Source organism: Microcaecilia unicolor, chromosome 9 (genome assembly GCF_901765095.1).
Source record: "Microcaecilia unicolor chromosome 9, aMicUni1.1, whole genome shotgun sequence".
Lineage (NCBI taxonomy): Eukaryota > Metazoa > Chordata > Amphibia > Gymnophiona > Siphonopidae > Microcaecilia > Microcaecilia unicolor.
This window is the reverse complement of record NC_044039.1, coordinates 123,502,219-123,524,161: the sequence shown is the minus strand read 5'-3', so window position 1 is coordinate 123,524,161 and position 21,943 is coordinate 123,502,219. Positions and strand designations below refer to the sequence as shown.

Here is a 21,943-nt window from a genome sequence, read left to right as displayed (position 1 = left end):
TTTCACATCTTTGAGAGGTGGGAGGAGGTCAGTGACCATTGGGGGAGTAAGGAGGGGGGTCATGCCTTAATCCCTCCAGTGGTCATTTGATCATTTAGGGTACTTTTTTGTGACTTATTAATGATTGAAACAGGTCTAGACCAAAATGTTTTTGCTTTGTTCTATTATGGCAGAAAAACTTCCACGTTTTGGGAATGTCCAAATCCTGCCCTCACATGCCCCCGACACACTACCTTGTGATTTGGATGTACTGCAGACAAACTGCATGGAAAAACGTCTTAAAAATGTGTTTCAAAAATGGCGATTTGGATGTTTTGGTAAACAAAACATCCATCTGCCACTTTGTGCTGGTATTTTTTGGATGTTTTTATCTTTTGAAAATGAGCCCTTTAATGTGTTAAAAAATTTACAGGAGGAATGACTTTACCCAATCTATAAATATATTACTGGCTTAGCATTCCTCAACTCTAATGTATCTCCCAAGCTTTTTGCCTAAACTTGCATATAAAAATGTTATAAATGAAGAATGTAAAAAATAAAGATATATTACTAGGTTGGTTGTTTGGCATGTCTGAAAAAAATAGCTTCATGCTGATGTAGTGCGATCCTGGGTATCGTCAGAGGAGTATCAAGCTGGGGCAATAGGTTTGCTGGTGCTTTTGACACCTCTTCCATCTAAAGAATGGGTGGAAGAATTTAAGAAAGAATCCTATTATGACATGTACACAGTGTGTAAACATTGTAACATTCCGAGAGATAAGCTGTCTCTCTTCCCATTATTAAGTAATCCCATGATATAATTTTCTACATACTTTTTGAATATGAACATTTGGAGGCAATCTGGCAGTTCCAGGGAGAGGGAGGGAGACAAACCATTCCATAAGCTGGTAGTGAAGTACGGGGTACCACGAGATACACATTGTTTATATTTGGAAATAAGAAATGCTATGATTAGAGACTCCTGGAATGAGCAGACTGGAAATGATCTTCCACAGTAAAATCTGGGTTGAGATTCATATGTCCTCCATCTTTATAGATAAATGAAACAATTGGATTTGATTTAATTTAACTACTTGCCTTCCAAACCAGTGGCGTAGCCAGAAGGCAGTTTTTGGGTGGGCCAACAGGTTGGATGGATGGGCACTAGAGAAACACCTGCCACCTGATATGCCCTGCCCACGCCCCTACTCCTACTGTACACCTACCCCACTCCCAATAACTTCAATGGGAGTAGCAGTGCTAGCCTCAGTGGCTGCAGGCCACATTGAGAGCTAGGGGAAATATAAGAGGGTGCGCTCTTCATCCTCCACTGAGCCACAGTCCACCAACACACATATGCTTCCCTTAAATATGTCCTAAATATTACAGTGGGGCCTTAAAATATCAATACATCTATCAAGAAAACTGAAGAAGCCAAAGTACTATAGAATACTATATAGATGATGCTCACACAATACTTTGGTCACACACACAGAACACAAATACAGAATAAGTGACCACAAACCATAAACAAATTAAATTAAGGTGGCCAGAGTTGAATCTAGCACTCAGCACAGGTTCCACTTCTTCATTAATCTCTGTCTCTCCCTGCCAATTTTGGGGAACAGACCGTAGAAGTCTGCCCGGCACTGGTCCTACTTTCCAACTATTGGACAGTGTTGTTTAAAGTACTAGGTCAAAGTATTTAAGAAAAAGTAAAGATAAATGCATATTTTGTTACTTACGTAAAAGTAAAAAGTACAGTGAAAATCACATAAAACATTTACTCAGGTAAATGTAAAAAAGTAAATGCTTAGTATAATACTTTTTGAGTAAAAAGTACCATGACTACAAAATGTGTTTGTTTATTAAGGGCCCTGTTTACTAAGCCGCGCTGTAGGCGCGCTAACGCGAAAGGGGTAAAGGGAATTGGACTTGATATGCCGCCTTTCTGTGGTTTTTGCAACTACATTCAAAGCGGTTTACATATTACATATAGGTACTTATTTGTACTTGGGGCAATGGAGGGTTAAGTGACTTGCCCAGAGTCACAAGGAGCTGCAGTGGGAATCAAACCTAGTTCCCCAAGATCAAAGTCTGCTGCACTAAACACTAGGCTACTCCCCTACTCAAGACGCTCATAGGAATATATGCGTATCTCTAGCATTAGTGCGCACTAAAAAGTTAGCACGCTACAGCGCAGCTTAGTAAACAGGGCCCTAAATTTGATATACCATTAACGGCAGTTGTGTTATAGCAGTGAACACAGTAAATTAACATAGATTAAAATCAAAATCAAACATTTAACAAAATAAAAGGAACGCTGATCGAGAATCTGTGGCACAAGTTGCCAGTGGAAATAACAAAGCTCAGAGTCAGTTGAACATCACTGTATGTTGTGCTGGTTCAGTAAGAAAAGGTCAAATTCCCCCCCCCCCCCCAAATTGCCTAAAGATACATAAACATGTTTTAACATCTCAAACTTGTTTTGAAAAAGACAATTGATTGTCTATGTGAACACCCAGATACTTATTAAAAGTGTCTACCAAAACAACTGCAACCCCTTTAATCAAAGGAGAAAGACAAGGTCTATACCAGACTTGTCCAACCTTTTTATACTGGGGGCCACATTTAATCTTTTGTAACATTTGGAGGGCCAAAGCATGCACCATCGTATTTTGACAAAAGTGGCAAAATATGACAGTGCATCATCCCCTCCCCAGTTTTCACCCAGCCTCACTCTCGCTTATGTAAACCCCCCCCCCCCCCAGCCTTCACCCAGTCTCACTCTCGCTCATGGACCCCCCCCCCCCCCCCCAGCCTTTATCCAGTCTCACTCTCGCTCATGGAAACCTCCCCCCCCCCCCCCAGCCTTTACCCAGTCTCATTCTTGCTCATGTCAGGAGTCGCTAGATCTACACATAAAAAGAAATCAGAATGACATAACAGATATATTATTACAAAAAAATCATATACAAAAAGTAAAAAGTTATGTTTGACAAGGCAAAATATTCCCATATGAACATAGGTATATATAAGCATATAATTAAAAAAAAATGATGAACAAGTATCTAACCATGATGAGCAATGAAATTGAGACATACATAAACTATATAATGAAGCACAAAGACAAACTTACCCCCCCCCCCCCCCTTTACAAAGCTGCATTAGTGGCTGCCGTGTGGTAATGCTGACTTTGAATGGGCTGTGTTGGCATTACTGTACTGGCAGCCCTAGCTCAGCTTTGTAAAAGGGAGGGTTAATTTGTAAGCATAATGCAACACAATAGGAAAGACACTCAAGTCATAAGCACCAACCTGAAATCCTACTGTACTGTTATTGCATATTACAGAATTGAATGAATCCAATAGAAACAAGGAGTTATCTATCAGCATTTATGTTCTCAAAGCGTACAATGGGTTAGGAAAAACATTAATCGTTCTCTTCATATAATTGACAAGTTTCATTATGTCCTAGCTCTTAAAAGCAGAATCAATGCATGCTTAAAGGCTGCGAACATAGAATAATAGAATAAAGAAACCAAATCTGGATTGCAGTGGTTGAAGTAACCCAATGCAATCTGCACCAGGCAAAAAAAGAGGTTTGAATGCGACTATAGAAAACGCATTGTTAAAAATGGCACAGCTAAACCTTAAGTTCACTGCTGAATAAACCTTAGAATATATCATATGTGCACTACCTGAGAAGTTATTTTCAAACCCGGACAGCATCCCACAGTATCAATAAAAAGATAAAAATATGTACAACAACGTAATGTAGTCCAATGCAATAAATGGCATATGCTCTTTTGATGCAGATAATGTATATAAAGTTGTCATCATATTTTTAAGCTTTAAGAGTATAAAAATGAAGAACCAGGAGCAAATAAATGAAATACTCAGCACTTACCTTACAGAACTGAAATGTCAGCATGAGACAGCGCGGGAAAAGTGGTGCACGCATGCTGCAGTGTGCTTTTAAAGAGATACATTGAGCAAACGCGAAGAGAGTTTTTGTATTTGTGGAATCCTGACATTTTATCAGCAATATTACTACTACTACTACTATAAATCACTTCTATAGTGCTACCAGTCGTACGCAGCGCTTTACAATTGAACATGAAGAAGACAGTCCCTGCTCAAAAGAGCTTACAATCTAAATCAGGACAAACAAGGATAAGGGAAGGACAGACAGAAGGACTCATAAAGATAAGATAAAAGTTACAAGTCAGGAGTCGAAAGCAGCATCAAACAGGTAGGCCTTTAGCCCGGATTTGAAGGCAGGCAGGGATGGAGCTAGACATAATGGCTCAGGAAGCCTATTCCAGGCATAAGGTGCGGCGAGATAGAAGGAGCCGATTGTTTTTACATCCACCACCAGTGTGTCCCTTGGATTGTTTTTGAAGGCCATTTCTCCACCCCTGCTCTTTGGTACATGTGCACTTGTGGTGTTGCTGTGTCCTTTTTCTCCTGTAACTGGTATGGCTTGGGGGAAGGAGGGTGTATGAGGTTTTCAAAATTTTTTTTAATATTGGCATTTTTTGGAGGATTAAGTCCTGCAGTTTTAAATGTTTTCCTCAGTCAATGTAGGCTTGTGAACATTGACAGTCACTGGTTAAACAACTACTACTACTACTGCTTATCATTTCTAAAGCGCTACTAGACGTACACAGCGCTGTACACTTGAACATGAAGAGACAGCCAGTCCCTGCTCGACAGAGCTTACAATCTAATTAGGACAGACAGACAGAACAAACAAGAGATAATGGAATATTAAAGTGAGGATGATAAAATAAGGGTTCTGAACAAAGTGAATTAGGGTTAGGAGTTGAAAGCAGCATCAAAAAGGTGGGCTTTTAGCTTAGATTTGAAGACGGCCAGAGATGGAGCTTGACATACTAACCCCCCTCCCCCCCCCCCATTTACTAAGTTGCATGGCATTGCCGACACAGCCCATTCAAAGCAAACAGGGGTGAAGAGGTAAACTGTGCAGCCACATTCTTTTCAGTGAGTTTTGACAAAATGGGAGTTGTGAAATTGGATGATAACTATTAAGCTCAGAAGGATCAGTATAGGCAGGGCTTTTTTTGAGGGGGTACTGAGTACCGGCACCTTTTTAATTGTCTGCTAAAATTGACCCATGGATTGCAAGTTTTAATGAAAGAGCTCAGGCTATACACACCAATTCTTCCTTGTCATAGATTCTGTGACTGGTTGCAGGGGCCCTGGCTATTGTGGGGTGGGTCCTACAGTGATCACCCCACCCCTGATGGGTGGCCTAGCATTTGAGTACCGGCACCTTTTTTGCTAGATAAAATGCACTGAGTATAGGTACATTTAAGGTGCGGATAAATAATAGCAAATTTCCAAGCTAGTGAGAATACACCAGTAGAGAGATTTGTATCAACCACAGAGTGAAGATATGTGATGTATGAACTGGAGAGCAGCTTCAAAAGAAGTTAGGAAGAGGTTCGGTGGGTGCAGAAGAGGAGTTCATGGAGGAGATTGTCTTGGAAACCTCGGATTGCAGCGATATTTGAAAAGCAGAAAGAGTACTATATGAGCAGGTATTGACATACACATCAGAAGTCTGTGTGGGAGGTGGTACATAGAGGATTGGAAATCAATTATTTTCTTAGTAAACATGGATGCAAGCTCATCCACAGTGCGGGAAGAAGTAGGGGGAGGGTTTTAAGATGAGTTTGTGAATCTTGAAAAGGTGGGAGGGGTTAGGGTCCCTGCGGAAAAGGCAAGTAGAATACCCTTTAGGCCAGAGTGACTGACTTACTATAATGGAAGGCTGAGCTCTTGAATAGTGACAAATGGAATGGAAGGCAAGTCTTTAGCCACTGATGCTTGAGATGGTGTACTTGGCAGTGAAGAAGCTGAAGGCCATAGTGATACCAGGGATGGGTTTGTTGACAGTGAAGTTTAACATTGTGAACAGGGGCAATCTTAAGAGTTTCAGACATAATGGAATTCCAAGTTGAGACTTGGTCTTCCAAAGGAAGTGAAATGAAATCAATATGAAAGAACAATTAGCTACCAAGCATTCAGGGGTAACTTTACCTAATTTCTGGAAGCGTCTAGGCTGGGGGTCAGGTAACTTAGGTGCAGTAGAAAGGGAGTAATCAAACTTTTGGAAATGGTGATCAGACCAAGAGACTGGACAGTTAAGAAATGTAAAAATAGATTGAGAACTGTAAGTAATAATCAGATCAAGAGTTTGACCAACACTACGTCTCCCACCAAATTTCCCTATGCTTATCCCCTGTCCCTTCCCCCCTCCCGCCTCCTCTACCCCTTTTAATGCTCACTTACCCCTTGCTCATACCTCTCCTACTCCCTTCACCCTTGCCCATCTCTACCCACCTAACTCTTTTATTATTCTGCTATAAATAACTTACATTTTCTGTATCAATACTCTGTAATCCATATTATTATGTAAGCCGCATTGAACCTGCTTTGAGTGGAAAAGCGCGGGGTACAAATGTAATAATAATAAAAATAGGAAATTGAGTATGTTGAATTAAATTTGATTCTAGGAAGAAGGTCCGGAAGTCAGAAGCAATGGGATCACTAGGATCAGACTGAACATTGAAGTCACCTAAAATGAGTAGGGGAGCAGGATCTAATAGGAAAGAAGAGACTACGTTATAAAAGGCCTAGAGCAATGTGTGGGTAACAGGAGGAGGAAGATAGACTAGAAGGACAAGAACAGGTTTCAAAGAATGGACATGGAAAGCCATGCCTTTGAGGAAGTAAGAGGAGTAGGAGTGAAGGAGACATATGCGAGGCCACCACCCCTTTTTTTGCTTTCAGTTAGAGAAGGGAAAATGATAGGTAGGGGGGCATGACTGCTCAAGAAAAAAGTATGTCAGGGTTGGTTAACCAGGTTTTAGTAAAACAAAGTAATTCCAGTTTGTGATAGGTGATAAGGTCATAGATGAGATGAGACTTATACTAGATAGAGCGAGTGTTGAGGAGACCAATTTGAAGTGAAGTTTGGGTGGTAAAGGAGGGGTTTTAGGGAACAAGAGTACGAGAGCTTGTCAGTTCTGAGGGTCATGTGATAGAGGGGGAGGGGAGACATCGCCCCATAGCATGAAGATAGGAAATAGGTTACGTGGAGGGGCATAATCGAAAGGGACGCCCAAGTTTTGCTGAGGACGTCCTCGCAAAACGTCCCGGTGGAGGGGCGGGAAAACTCATATTATCGAAACAAGATGGACGTCCATCTTCCGTTTCAATAATATGGTCGAGGACACCCAAAGCTTGAAATTTAGGCCGTCCTTAGAGATGGTCGTCTCTAGACTTGGTCGTTTCTGATTTTCGGCGATAATGGAAACCAAGGACGCCCATCTCAGAAACGACCAAATGCAAGCCCTTTGGTCATGGGAGGAGCCAGCATTTGTAGTGCACTGGTCCCCTTGACATGCCAGGACACCAACCGAGCACCCTAGGGGGCACTGCAGTGGACTTCAGAAATTGCTCCCAGGTACATAGCTCCCGTACCTTGTGTGCTGAGCCCCCCAAAACCCACTACCCACAACTGTACACCACTACCATAGCCCTTACGGGTGAAGGGGGGCACCTAGATGTAGGTACAGTGGATTTGTGGTGGGTTTTGGAGGGCCCACATTTACCACCACAAGTATAACAGGTAGGGGGCGGGATGGGCCTGGGTCCGCCTGCCTGAAGTGCAGTGCACCCACTAAACCTGCTCCAGGGACCTGCATGCTGCTGTGAAGGACTGAGTATGACATTTGAGACTGGCACAAAATATTTTAAAAGATATTTTTTGAGGGTGGGAGGGGGTTAGTGACCACTGGGGGAGTAAAGGGAGGTCATCCCCGATTCTCTCCGGTGGTCATCTGGTCAGTTCGGGCACCTTTTTGTGCCTTGGTCGTAAGAAAGACAGGACCAGGTAAAGTCGTCCAAGTACCCGTCAGGGACGCCTTTTTTCTTTCCATTATGGGTCAAGGATATCCATGTGTTAGGCACGCCCAAGTCCCGCCTTCGCTACGCCTCCAACACACCCCCATGCACTTTGGTCGTCCCTGCGACGGAAAGCAGTTGGGGATGCCCAAAATTGGCTTTTGATTATACCGATTTGGACGACCCTGTGAGAAGGACGCCCATCTTCCGTTTTGTGTCGAAAATGAGCCTGTTAGTGAGAAACCCAGTGGAACAAGAAAAGGTGTGTATAGCAGGAAAATCAGTAAATTGAGAGCACAATTGGTGCTTGAGGACAAGAAGTGGAGCAGCCCTTGGGAATTGACTCAGGGCCAGAAGGCTCTTGGGAGTATCTCAGGGTGAGACAGAAGGCTCTTGGGGCCTAAGGTCCAACAGCAGAGCAGCCCCTGGGAGCCAGCACAGGGCAAGGCCTTTGAGGACATAGTCAGTGTTCAAGGCCCAGTGGCAGAGCAGCTCCTGGGATGCAATTGGTACTCAGAGCCCTGACGGAAGCTTTTGGGAGTTCAATTGACACTCGGAGTCCGGAGGAGGCAGAGGTACCTTGGAACAGAAGCAGTGCTTGGAACCCTGACAGAGGCTGCTGGGAGTTCAGTTGACACTTGGAGCCCAGGACTTAAGTTGATTATCACAAATACTTCTTATTAGCAAGTGTAATGCGTCATATAGTATAAGTTGTAAGTAGTTCAATAAACTGTTTAACGTTTCAGCCAGCCTTATTCACATCATTCTTTTTGAATTTCATGGGGGCAAAGGAGGGAAATCCCACCTGCTAACATTTTTCTTCCCCAAGTGGATGTACCATGCACTAATCATTACAGGGCCCAACAGAGCCTGCCTGAGGGAAACTCTAGCCAGGTTGGCCCAGGGTCACCCACAAGGGAGCATTACATAAAAATCTTTTTTTGTGTGACCCCAGGGAGAGTGTAACCCTCTTAGTGAATTCTCTAGCTGCAGGTCAAAATTCTGAAGAATTCCAGAGGGTTACAATTGTAGTGGTGATAATAGTGGGAGGTGACAGCTGGGATGAATTTGACTAAATCAGCCCAACGGGGTGGGGCAGAAAGCTTAAAAGTAGTGAACAGGGAAAAGCCAAGGTTTTTAGTTACTGACCCCCTTTGAGACTCAGAGTGCTGAGGGTAGGGAAACCCATAGCTGGGAGCATCCAGATTGGGAGTGAGTGAACCAACCTCTGCTTCACAACAGAGGCTGTCAGAGGAGAAGGAGCTGGTTTCCTAACCTGGGAAGACACAGGTGGAAAAAGTGAGCAATGCTCAGCAGGAAAAGACACCCCGTGGAAGTGAGAATGGGAGCAGACAAGAGCCTCACTTTTGATTAAAAGGAAAAAAGAAAATAACAGGACTGCCAGCAGGCCAGTCCCAAGAGGATCCTGAGAGAGTTGAGAATTGGAGGGATCCTGAGGCAAATGAAGCTGATAGCCTTTAGAGGTCTGAGTTGGGGCAGACTGACTGGTTAAACCCTAGAGCAAATTAAGCCTGTGATCCTAAGGGTGAAAAATAAAACTGTAAATAGTGTAATGAAAGTTGATCATTGTTGCTGTCTGGAGTTAACTGTTCTATCTAACGTTGGAGCAGTAAAGTTATTATTGAGTCCTGTGTGTAGACAATTATTTCTACCTGTGTAGATAAGGACGGTAAGCCTTCCATCACCAGCCTGTGAAATTATTTGCCCAGCCCCAGTCATGCTTGCCTGAGACTGAAGTTGGTGCCCAGAATGTTGCTGTTCACAGGTCAGGGTTACAGACAGATAGGCCTGGGTGGGGAGAGGTGACGCAGGTTTGGAGGGGTTGGGTGCATTGATGAAGGAGTTTATCTGGTTGGGGGGGCAGGAGGGAGGATCAGGTTGTACAGCAGGGAGGAGACCAGATATCCCCTTATGCAGATCCCAACCAATATTAAGTCAGGACCAGGGGCAAACTGACCATTTGGGCAACCGGGCAGTGCCCGAGGGATCAGATGCTCTAGAGGGCCCAGGGGCTGTGCCCAGATGCCCGCCACACACTACAGCCCTCCCCGGTCCTACCTTTAAAAGAGCACCGCTGATGATCTAGTGGCCTCTGCGGGGGGAGGGGGGAACATATTCTTTCCTGTCCATTTTGCTGCCACTATTCCCCCTGCCCGGTATTTTCAAAATGGCAGCCAAGACTCCCTGAGGAAGTCTCATGAGACTGTTGAGACCCACAAGACTACCACAGGAAGTCTCAGTCGCCATTTTGAAAACACGGCAGTGGAATAGGAACAGCACAGTGGACAGGAAAGGACATGTCCCCCCCCCCCCACAGAGACCACTAGACCACCAGGGCCCAGATCACCCTCAGTGCCCAAGGGCCCAGACCACTCTCAGTCCACCCCCTGGTCGGGAACTACACAAATGGATTTTGTGGATCCCCAGTTGAATATTGGCAGAGACCTGCATAAGTCCCAGTGGCCAGCGCATGTTGGTCAGGCATGAATATTCAATGCCGGTGCCCGGATGTAGCCTGGCATTGAGTATCCAGGGCTAATTTAGCCGGCCACAGTCAGCACTTTAAAAATGCAGACCTCTGCTGGCTGAATATTGACCGGTTAGATTTTGATTGGCAGTATATCATTAAATATGAACTATTTATTTATTTATTTAGATTTTGCTCACACCTTTTTCAGGGGTAGCTCAAGGTGAGTTACAGTCACACCTTTTCCAGGGGTACCTCAAGGTGAGTTACATTCAGGTACACCGGGTATCTCTCTGTCCCAGGAGGGCTCACAATATAAGTTTGTATCTGAGGCAATGGAGAGTTAAGTGATTTGCCCACGATCACAAGGAGCAGCAGTGGGATTTGAACTGGTCACCTCTGGATTGCAAGACCAGTGCTCTAACCACTAGGCCTCTCCTCCACTCCACTGTGAACCAGTCAACCCTATTTAAGCTTCAAATCTCAAAGAAGTGCTCGATTTTCATTGTAAGTACAATAATTAATGGGAGGGACCTCAAAATTACTGGCTTCTGCCAGTATTTCTAAACAGAGTGCTGCTCAGGTCCATATCAGTAAGCAGGAGCATAGTGCAGTCAGCCTCTTATGAGTGACCTTAACTCCTTCTGCATCATGGGATAGAAGAGCCAAGGAGGAGGAGGAGGGAGGAGCTGCTGTAGGGACTCATGAGAATGATAGATCCTTGATGCAGGCTGCCTGATCCTCATTAGATCCCCTCCCTGCCACACCCTTCTCCTAGTCTTGTTTCCCCTGGCCAGAAGGAGATGATTAAAGCAAAATGTCTGCCTCCTACTGGTCGGTGAGTTGGTGGCTACCTCATCTAATGCTGCTCCTCTTTGTACTTAATGCACCCCAAGGGCCTGATTTTTACCTAGGTTTCTTTTCTCATGGACAAAGTGGAAGAAAAACCCTTAATAAATCAAGACCATAATGTCTTTCTGGTTCACGCTGTCAACTGTGCTTCCACCCCCTCAGCATCTGGCTATACAGCAAATTCTGATTACACATAAACAGCCCAAAGCTCAGCACTCCTCCTGTGATCACTAGACAGCTTGAAAGCTTGCAGACCTAAGTCAAACTGTTAAAAAATAACTCCTTTCTGCTGGGAGGTCATCTTCCTGCCAGGGCACCTGGTTCCAAGGCCATGAAAAGAGCATTTTTAAAGGGAATGTCTTGATTTTCTTTCCTAAAACAGTCATCCGTGAGATTCCACCAACTAGTCCCAGGTGCCACATTACAACAGAAACCATTAAAGTGATACCGTTATGAAAAAAAACATGTTACAGATGTTCCGAGCTGCAAATTTGCTGTGTGGGTGGAATAATTTTGATAGTGAAGAGGGTGATACAACCGAGTAGCTAGCAGAAGTGCTGGAACGTGCATCCTCTTTTCCTGCCAAGAACAAACTGCATAGAATAGTTTATACAATTGCCTCGTATGAGGAGCAAAGAGTGCCTGAGATTAGCTACCACCAATTTTTGGGGGAGGAGGGGGCAGGACTTAGCTCACACCTTTTGAGCAGTAGTATAAGGTGAATTACATTCAGGTACAATAGGTATTTCCCTATCCCCAAAGCAGTAGCATAGTCACAGGTGGGCCCGGGTGGGCACAGGCCCACCCACTTTGAGCTCAGGCCCACCCACCAGCTTCTTTGGTTCTCATCCCACTACTGTAACCATTAGGCTTCTCCTTCACTTATAAAATGGTGCTGGTAGACAAGAATGAGTGGGGATCACTTTTGCCCCCAGAAGACCAACACGTTTACTGTACACAAACACATTTTTCCAGCTTATTAACATATCAAGCAGTCTCTTTTTAGCTATAAGACAGCAACCTTCTTATTTTTCTTTTTGTAAACTTTTAATCTGTATGATAAACATCTGACAAATGGTTAGTTAATTATTCTCAACATTTATTTTATTTTTAAGGGCCCTGTTTACTAAAGCGTGCTAGTGTTTTTAGCACATGCTAAATACTAGAGACACCCATAGGAATATATGGCTGTCTTTAGCATTTACTGCATGCTAAAAACGCTGCACACCCTTAGCGCTGTAACTTTGTTAAGACTATTATTTTGCATTATTCTGGGATTTAGTCTGCATTGTACACCGCTTTGAACTTTTTTAGGGATTAAGCGGGTTACAAAAGTCAAGATTATGGGGCCTTTTTACTAAGCCCAACGCAACTATCACCCGGCTACCGCGTGGCCCAGGCGGTAATTTCATTTTTTACGCGCGCCAGAAAATATATTTTATTTTCAGGAACGTAGCGCTAACCGGGTGGTAATCGACATTGTACTCATGCTGATGATTAGCGTCTGGTTAACACGTGAGACCTTAACCGCTAAGTGAATGGGTGGTGGTAGGGTCTCAGGCCCAAAATGGATGCGCACCAATTTTCATTTTTCCGCACGTCCATTTTCAGCCAAAAAAACAAAGGCCGTTTTTTGCAGGTGCGCTGAAAAGTTGACCTGTGCACATCCAATACATGCGTCTACACCAGCGTAGGCCACTTTTCAGCGCACTTTAGTAAAAGGACCCCCTACATTAGTAAATAGACCCTTTCGTGACTTAGGTCAACCAAATTCAAATTCCCCTTCCCTCCCCTCGACTCTGGTATATATCTTTGAAATAAAACATTTTGCAGATGCAAAGAGAGAAAATAATATTTTTATAGCTAGTGCTTTCCTTTGTAGCTTAGTGCTTGGCATACACCCAGGGGGCTCTAGTTCCCTCTTTGTTTATGCTCCCATATTGGGTTTCTATTTGGCTTCCAGTCATAATTAAAAGGCTAGTCTAGTCCTGGCTTTACCTCGGTGCATTCATGGATTCGTTATTCAGATTTTCATGAGGAAAATCCATGCGAACAATCAGAACTGGTTCATGCATGCAATACGGTAAACAAGGGCTGGATTAGCTTGTTCCTGATGAATTGGAGTCAAGTGGCAACCCTGCTCCCTTAACACCCTACTAAACATGTCTTACAATTGTGTGTATCCTCATACCTGCCCACCAGTGCCTTTTTTCATTGTGCACCAACAAGGCTGTGTTTCACCCTGCATGGGCTGAATCAGGGGCAAAACATTATTGTACAAACAAAATAAAATCAATAAAACATAATACTGCAAATCTGGTGTTTGAAGGTATTGGTGAGTAATTGATTCTAATTCTGATAATTCACTTTGTATTTTTAATCAGTTTTAGTAGATATTTTGCTCTGACTTTCTTTTTAAAATGTTTGCAGTAATGCCTAATGGTGAAGTGCTTTTATAATACCATAAGGGTATGTGTTTTACCTTGGTTCCTATACATTTTCTATGTCAATTTCTTATAATGTGTTCCATTATAATTGTTAGTCTGTATGCATATTTCAATGTATATACTGTTTGTCCTTAGACTATTTGATTTTACGTTATTTATTGTGTTTTAAATTAGTATTAAATCATTATTTTTTATTATCATGATTTGGAGTATTGTTTTATTGAATTTTTTTGTTTTTTTACAGTAATGTTTTTCCCACTTTGTAGATATGCCTTGCTTCTCACCTTGTTCCTTTTCTGCCATTGGAATGATACTCCATAACACAATTAACCTGCAATAAACAAAGCAATCAATCAATAAGGGATTGCAAAATAAAGAAACACTTTTGCCAACGGCAATAAGTCTACTTTTTATTTTTATTTCTTATTTAAAACATTTCTAAACCACACTATCCAATTTTTCCCAACTTAACTATGTGAAAATAAAATTTTGGATAAATGAACATTCCCAAACCATAGTTTCCTACGTTTGATTGTAGTGGGAAAACTATTTGAGAGACATCAATCCCAATCCCAATCCAGGTCCCCCACACCTGTCTTCGTCCTATCCATGCAAACGTTTCCGGGATGTCTCCAATCTCATATCTATTCCCCTCCTCCCCCCCTCTTCCCTCCCCTTCTCATGTGCACTGTGGAATGCCCACTCGGTCTGCAACAAACTTCCCTTCACCCACGATCTCTTCATCTCTCATTCCCTTCACCTGCTTGCCCTAACTGAAACCTGGCTCTCCCCTGACGACTCTGCCTCAGTTGCGGCTCTATGCCATGGAGGCTATCTCTTCTCCCATACTCCCCGCCTAGTTGGCCGTGGAGGAGGCGTCGGGTTACTACTCTCGCCCTCCTGTAGCTTCCAACCCCTCCTCCTACCACAGTCTCACTGCTTCTCATCCTTTGAAGTCCACTCCATCCGTCTATTCTACCCGTTGCCACTCAGAGTGGCAGTCATTTACCGCCCCCCTGATAAATCCCTCCCTTCCTTCCTCACCGACTTCGATGCCTGGCTTTCTGTTTTTCTTGAACCCTCATCTCCATCCCTCATTCTCGGAGACTTCAACATACACGTTGATGACCTGTCCAACTCTCACGCTTCTCAGTTCCTCACTCTAACATCCTCCTTCAACCTCCAGCTTTGTTCCACCACCCCTACTCACCGTGATGGCCATTGCCTTGACCTCGTCCTCTCCTCTTCCGGCTCACCCTCCAATTTCCACACCTCAGCTCTTCCTGTCTCTGATCATCACCTGATCACCTTCACACTTCTTCACCCTCCCCCTCAGCCCCGCCCAACATTAACCACTACTTCCAGGAATCTCCAGATTATTGACCCTCCCACCTTATCATCTAGTATTTCTAATCTCCTCCCCTCCATCATGTCCTCCGAGTCTGTTGACGAGGCTGTCTCCGCTTACAATGCCACTCTCTCCTCTGCTCTGGACACCCTTGCACCATCCACCTCCCGTCCCACAAGGCGTACTAATCCCCAGCCCTGGCTGACCCCTTGCATCCGTTACCTTCGCTCCTGCGCCCGATCTGCTGAACGCCTCTGGAGGAAATCTCGCACCCATTCAGATTTCCTTCACTACAAATTCATGCTATCCTCCTTCCAGTCCTCACTATTCCTTGCCAAACAGGACTATTACACCCAATTGACTAATTCTCTCAGCTCTAACCCTCGTCGTCTCTTCGCCACCCTTAACTCCCTCCTCAAAGTGCCCTCCGCTCCCACCCCCCCGTCACTCTCTCCTCAATCACTGGCTGACTACTTCCGCGACAAGGTGCAAAAGATCAACCTTGAGTTCACTACCAAGCCACCTCCTCCTCTTCACCCTTCAACCCTCTCCCTCAACCAACCAACCCAGACCTCCTTCTCCTCCTTTCCTGATATCTCCGAGGAGGAAACCGCCCGCCTTCTTTCCTCCTCAAAATGCACCACTTGTTCCTCTGATCCCATCCCCACCAACTTACTTAACACCATCTCTCCTACTATCACCCCCTCCATCTGTCATATCCTCAACCTCTCTCTCTCCACTGCAACTGTCCCCGACACCTTCAAGCATGCTGTAGTCACGCCACTCCTCAAAAAACCATCACTAGACCCTACCTGTCCCTCCAACTACCGCCCCATCTCCCTCCTACCCTTCCTCTCCAAGACACTTGAGCGCGCAGTCCACAGCCGCTGCCTTGATTTTCTCTCCTCTCATGCCATCCTTGATCCGCTTCAATCCGGTTTTCGCCCTCTTCACTCGACAGAAACAGCACTTTCTAAAGTCTGTAATGACCTGTTCCTTGCCAAATCCAGAGGCCACTACTCCATCCTCATCCTCCTGGATCTATCCGCCGCTTTTGACACTGTCAATCATGACTTACTTCTTGCCACACTGTCCTCATTTGGGTTCCAGGGCTCTGTCCTCTCCTGGTTCTCCTCCTATCTCTCCCACCGCACCTTCAAAGTTCACTCTCATGGATCTTCCTCCACCCCCATCCCCTTATCTGTTGGTGTTCCCCAGGGATCGGTCCTTGGACCCCTTCTCTTCTCAATCTACACCTCTTCCCTGGGCTCCCTGATCTCATCTCATGGTTTCCAGTATCATCTCTATGCTGATGACACCCAACTGTATCTCTCCACACCAGACATCACCGCGGAGACCCAGGCAAAGGTATCGGCCTGCTTATCCGACATTGCTGCCTGGATGTCCAACCGCCACCTGAAACTGAACATGTCCAAGACCGAGCTTATCGTCTTTCCACCAAAACCCACTTCTCCTCTTCCTCCACTTTCTATCTCAGTTGATAACACCCTCATCCTCCCCGTCTCATCTGCCCGCAACCTCGGAGTCATCTTTGACTCCTCTCTTTCCTTCTCTGCGCATATCCAGCAGATAGCCAAGACCTGTCGCTTCTTCCTCTTTAACATCAGCAAAATTCGCCCTTTCCTCTCTGAACACACCACCCGAACTCTCGTCCACGCTCTCATTACCTCTCGCCTGGACTACTGCAACTTACTCCTCACCGGCCTCCCACTTAGCCATCTATCCCCCCTTCAGTCTGTTCAGAACTCTGCTGCACGTCTCATATTCCGCCAGAACCGATATACTCATATCACCCCTCTCCTCAGGTCACTTCACTGGCTTCCGATCAGATACCGCATTCAATTCAAGCTTCTCCTTCTTACCTACAAATGCACTCAGTCTGCTGCCCCTCACTACCTCTCTACCCTCATCTCCCCTTACGTTCCCGCCCGTAACCTCCGTTCACAGGATAAATCCCTCCTCTCAGTACCCTTCTCCACCACCGCCAACTCCAGGCTCCGCTCATTCTGCCTCGCCTCACCCTATGCTTGGAACAACCTTCCTGAACCCTTACGCCAAGCCCCCTCCCTGCCCATCTTCAAGTCTTTGCTTAAAGCCCACCTCTTCAATGCTGCGTTCGGCACCTAACCCTTACCGTTCAGTGAATCCAGACTGCCCCAATTTGACTGCCCCTATCGGACCGACCGTTCACTTGTCTATTAGATTGTAAGCTCTTTGAGCAGGGACTGTCTCTCTTTGTTAAATTGTACAGCGCTGCGTAACCCTAGTAGCGCTCTAGAAATGTTAAGTAGTAGTAGTAGAGAAACAGGATTTAGTTTCAAAGTGCATGGTAAAAGGTAGGGATGCTGGGTACACAATTTCCTCGTAACAACCCCCAAACATGTAATACATATATGCCATTCCCCAAATCAGCTAACCTCAACTTTGTGCATGTTGTTGTAGCTTCAGTCATAGGAGTTTTTCCAATGTGAGCTCTTTACTGTGTGTTCCAAGCTACTTCCACTTGTCTGACACTGCATCAACTTTATGTAACATTTGTCATTGTCCTTCCTTTGCTTTTCAGTGTCCAGTCTCCCGTCCTGTGCGGCTTCCAGTCCCTTCACTCAGCTCATTTACAAAAACATAACTGTTCCCGTCTACACAACGCTCAAGGGGGTAAGAATTGTTCACTGCTGTCCGTTAACAGTTGCTTTTGGCACCAATGTGTGTTTGACTACAAAGGCTGGCCGTGTAAGATTAAGGAAGGAATGAGTTCTAGACCAAGCTGTGTACTAGTCTGTCATCTCGAAGCAGGTGACAACACTGAACCATTGATCAGATTCTTCTGTCCTCAGAATAAACGAAAAGACATGCTGACTCCTCATGGCTCAGAATCCAGAATTTGCTTTCTTATGTTTTTTTTTTTTTTCATTTCTTTTGTTGTTTGTATTTTATTTGTTTATGTTATTTCATTACAAATGCCTTTTAGTAACCAGATTTGTACATACGTACTATAAAACTCATCTTTGTTTCTTAGTATGGCAGTGCCTGAGAAGTGTAGTTAAAACAGTTTTGTTCTAGCTGCCTTTCTAATAAGAATTTCTCCCTTTCATGTTTTGTCCCAAAGAATCCCGTAAAAACTTTCTTCTTGCTTTGTCTTCCTCCTCCTCTTCCCTGTTATTAGTTGTCTCTTTTCTGAATGAATGAAAAAAAAATGAGTTGGGAACGTAAAATTGGCATGAGCCACCTGTATTTCCACAGGGACAACCCAGGTGAACAAACAGGCTCTGTTGTCTCTAATACTGGGGCGTTCCAGGAAACTTACACTGCTCCTAGATTGAGTTTATGAAACTGTGAGATTTATGTACTAAGCCTATTTAAAACACAACAGCTTTAACATGAGCTGCTACAACTGGCTTAAATGATCCCTACAAAAAACAAATGATGGAAGAAGGTGGAGATGTTAACATGGCCCCATTAAGCTGAATTTAACCAATCTAATACCATCTTGTTCCCAGCAGCCCGCTTTAACTGGCCATGGGAAATGTGGCTGATGAATTTGAGCTACAGGAGACATGAGGCAGGGAGAAGGGAGGGAGTTCTCATTCCCTTGCTTTTTCCCAAAGAATAACAAGGGGCATCACAGCCACATCGCACCCCTTCCCGAAACAACAGTAGCTTAGTGTTCAGGTTGGTGTCTGCAGCACGGGCTATACCCAGGGGAAAAAGAAAACCCTGGAAATGGCATGCGTGGTGGTAACCTGGCAGTAATCGAGCATTGCCACGTGCTGCCCAGTTACCGCCGGGTTAATACGGGGACCCTTATCACCACCTCAGTGGGTGGCGGTAAGGGTTCCCCATTGCATGGCCATGCGGTAAGAGTTCTCATACTGTATGTCCATGTGTGCTGGAGGCTTTTTTACCCACTGCGGTAAAAAGAGCCTTGGTGCGCGGGAAAATGGCCCCTTCCACTAGCGCAGAGCCTTTTTTCCCACAGCTTAGTAAAAGGGTCCCTCGATTAAATGGAAAAATGAAGTGAAATGTAACTTATTTTAGTGAAACAAAGGCAGCACCAATGCGATTATGTTTCCAGCGCAGACTCTGCTTCAGGGTGCCCTTTCTTTTACCACCACTGTGATGGCGAAAGAAAGTGCACCCTGAAGCAGAGTCAGCGCTCGAAACGTAAGTGCATTGGTGCTGCCTTTGTTTCACAAAGAAGATATATTTCACTTCATTTTTCTATATAATTGAGTGAGCAATGGTGAAGCGTATGCTGGGCTAGCCATAAGTTTTGCATTTGACTGAACTGGCCTTATAGCCCTGCAGTTGATAGTCACAAAAATAAATATATGTATGTATTTTTCTGCGTAGATTTACTATACCTGACTGTTGGGAAGTTGTTATTGTGTATGATATATATTTCTCACACCTAGGGCCTCTTTTACCAAACCATGCTGGTGATTCCCAGAGCTGAAATGCCAACAAAGTCCATTCACTTTGAATGGGCTTCGCCGGCTTTGGGAATCACTAGTGCAGTTTGGTAAAAGAGGCTCCTAGTTTGGACGCTTCTATATTTTGGTGGATTTTAATTTTGCCAGCGGGGAGACATGGTTTCAGGGAGATGGGAGTCCAGGAGTCTTCAGAGGAGAGGATGGGTCCCGGAAGGCCCTTGATGTTTTAGGAGACATAGCAATGGGTAGACTTAAAAGCAATTGTTTGGAGAGGTGATGGGGTTTTAAGTTTAATACTTGATCCCAAATCTATAAAAATTAACCGCACTTCCAGAAGTATGATTAAGTTGGCAGCATTAAGAGAATGTCCTGTTAAGCCTCTTAGGTATTAATACAAGACAGCACATCCAGTGTTAATCCTTAGTGAACCATTCACATATTTTTTTTTTCTGGAGTCATTTATTTTACCATCGAGGACTAATGAGCATGCAAATAACACACATTCCCCCAAATTCTATAAATGGCGCTTTAAGTTGTGCATGCTAATCTGGTTGCACAGCCAAATTGTACGCACAATGTAATTGACTAGAAAGCCAATCAGCGCCGATAATTGGAACTTAACCAATTAGCAGCACTAGTTGGCTTTAATTAAAATTTACATGCACAACTTTCTAGGCAAATTCTACAACGTGATGCGCATAAATTCTAATGGGTGTAGCTGAAAAGGGGGCGTGGTCTTGGGCATTTAGAAAAACTCTATACTAATGTGGAATACACCCGATCTGTGCCTAAGTTAGGTGCAGATATTTAGGTCTAGTTTTAGCTGGACTAGATGAGTGTGCCTAAATTTTAGTCGCAAGAGTGGCGCATGAGCATATTCTATAAACTACGCCTAACTTTAGGCATAGTTTATAGTGTCGCACTAAGTGCATGGTTTTTCGGGGCCAATTCTTAAGGCGTTATTTCTAGAATTTGGCCCATTGTGCTTAGGCTTTAGCTATTACTCATGTTAATGTATATCAGTGAGTATTTAACATGTACATCAATTCCAAAGTCCTTTAGCACATGGATCACTCTAACATCCTAGAACATTCTCCTGGTGACAAAAAAGCATTCCTAACACACAAGCAGGGGTTCACTTTCCAGTCCTCAGTTCACACCCAGTCAATCAGATTTCCAGGCTAGGCACTGCCTCCATTTTATATAATTCTATCTCTTGCATTTTCGTTGTGGCAATCCAAAAAAATCAGACTGAATGGCTGTGCGCTGACAACTGGGTGGAGAACCACCTATGCACTGGTGGGAGAAGTTTGGTGGAGGTGACCTGGAAATTTTACTTTATGTGGCTATGAATGATAAATGTTCTGTGGCTCCAAACTTCCCCATCTAGTGGCCCCACTTTCACTTGTCTTGCTGGATTCTTCCCTTGCCATTCGGGGGAGGGGGGAAAGGCAACAGAGGGAGATAAGGGTGCCTGGACTAGTGACACTTTTGCATCATCACTACAAGTGAATATCCCCACTATTCTCTTAGGGGTCAATATTCAGCTCATGGCAGTGAGTGGTTTATAAGCTGCTTCCAGCCACAGGCTGACCTAACGCCGGGCATGCATGGCTACCAGCATTGAATATCTGAGTATGTCCGCTGACCTGGAAGTTAAATGGAGTTTTGGCCTAATGGTTAGTGTAGCAGGTTGCACACCTGAGGAACTGAGGTCTGATGGTCAGCAGTGGATTGAGATCCTGGGGAACCAAGTTAAATTCCCTCTGTAGCTCTGTGTGAACCTGGGCAAGTCACTTAACCCTCCGTTGCCTCAGGTACAACAGTAGTACAATGTACTACTTAGATTATGAGCCCACTAGGGACAGACCCAGTAACTATAAAATGAAACTGTAAACTGCTTAGGTCTAAGTGGTATATAAATAATTAAATGAATGAACTGGGCACCAGCCAATATTCAGACCAGTGCCTGGTTATCTCGGCACATAAAGTTAGGACAGCTCTCAGCTATCCTAACTTTATGCAGTTACTTAGCCAATTAGCAGGCTGAATATCTCCACTAACTGGCTAAGCTGATATTCTACCCCCGACCCACCCCTAACCTAGCTGGTTAGGGGATAGCCGGTTAACTTCTCCTGCCTGGTTAAACCATTTTGAATATCTACCTCTTAAAAAATACAAAGAAAACAACAGGACACTATAGCCCACCTGTATCTGTGTGTGATGTGATATCTCATGAATTTTCTATCCTTGGGCTATTTCTTTTTCAGAGAGCCACCCAGATCAGCAGTGTTCCTTTCCTGGATGAGTCATCAGGCTCCGATGATGACTGCAGCTCCCAGGCCAGTTTCCAAGCTTCCAATACTGGCTTAGAGACAAAAAAGACAAGCATGCCAGGAAGCCCGCGAGCTGTGAAACGAGGTAACAGATGGAATGTAGTA

General features: G+C 44.4%; 1 protein-coding gene across 1 annotated transcript in view; it reads left to right on the top strand.

Moving 5' to 3' along the window:
• The window catches only part of PLEKHH1 (pleckstrin homology, MyTH4 and FERM domain containing H1), a 274,731-nt gene that overhangs the window by 172,745 nt on the left and 80,043 nt on the right, over window positions 1-21,943 (top strand). The window contains exons 9-10 of the mRNA XM_030215194.1: window positions 17,636-17,727; window positions 21,773-21,923. Of these exons, the coding sequence (XP_030071054.1) occupies window positions 17,636-17,727; window positions 21,773-21,923 (243 nt within the window). The remainder of the gene's footprint in view (window positions 1-17,635; window positions 17,728-21,772; window positions 21,924-21,943) is intronic.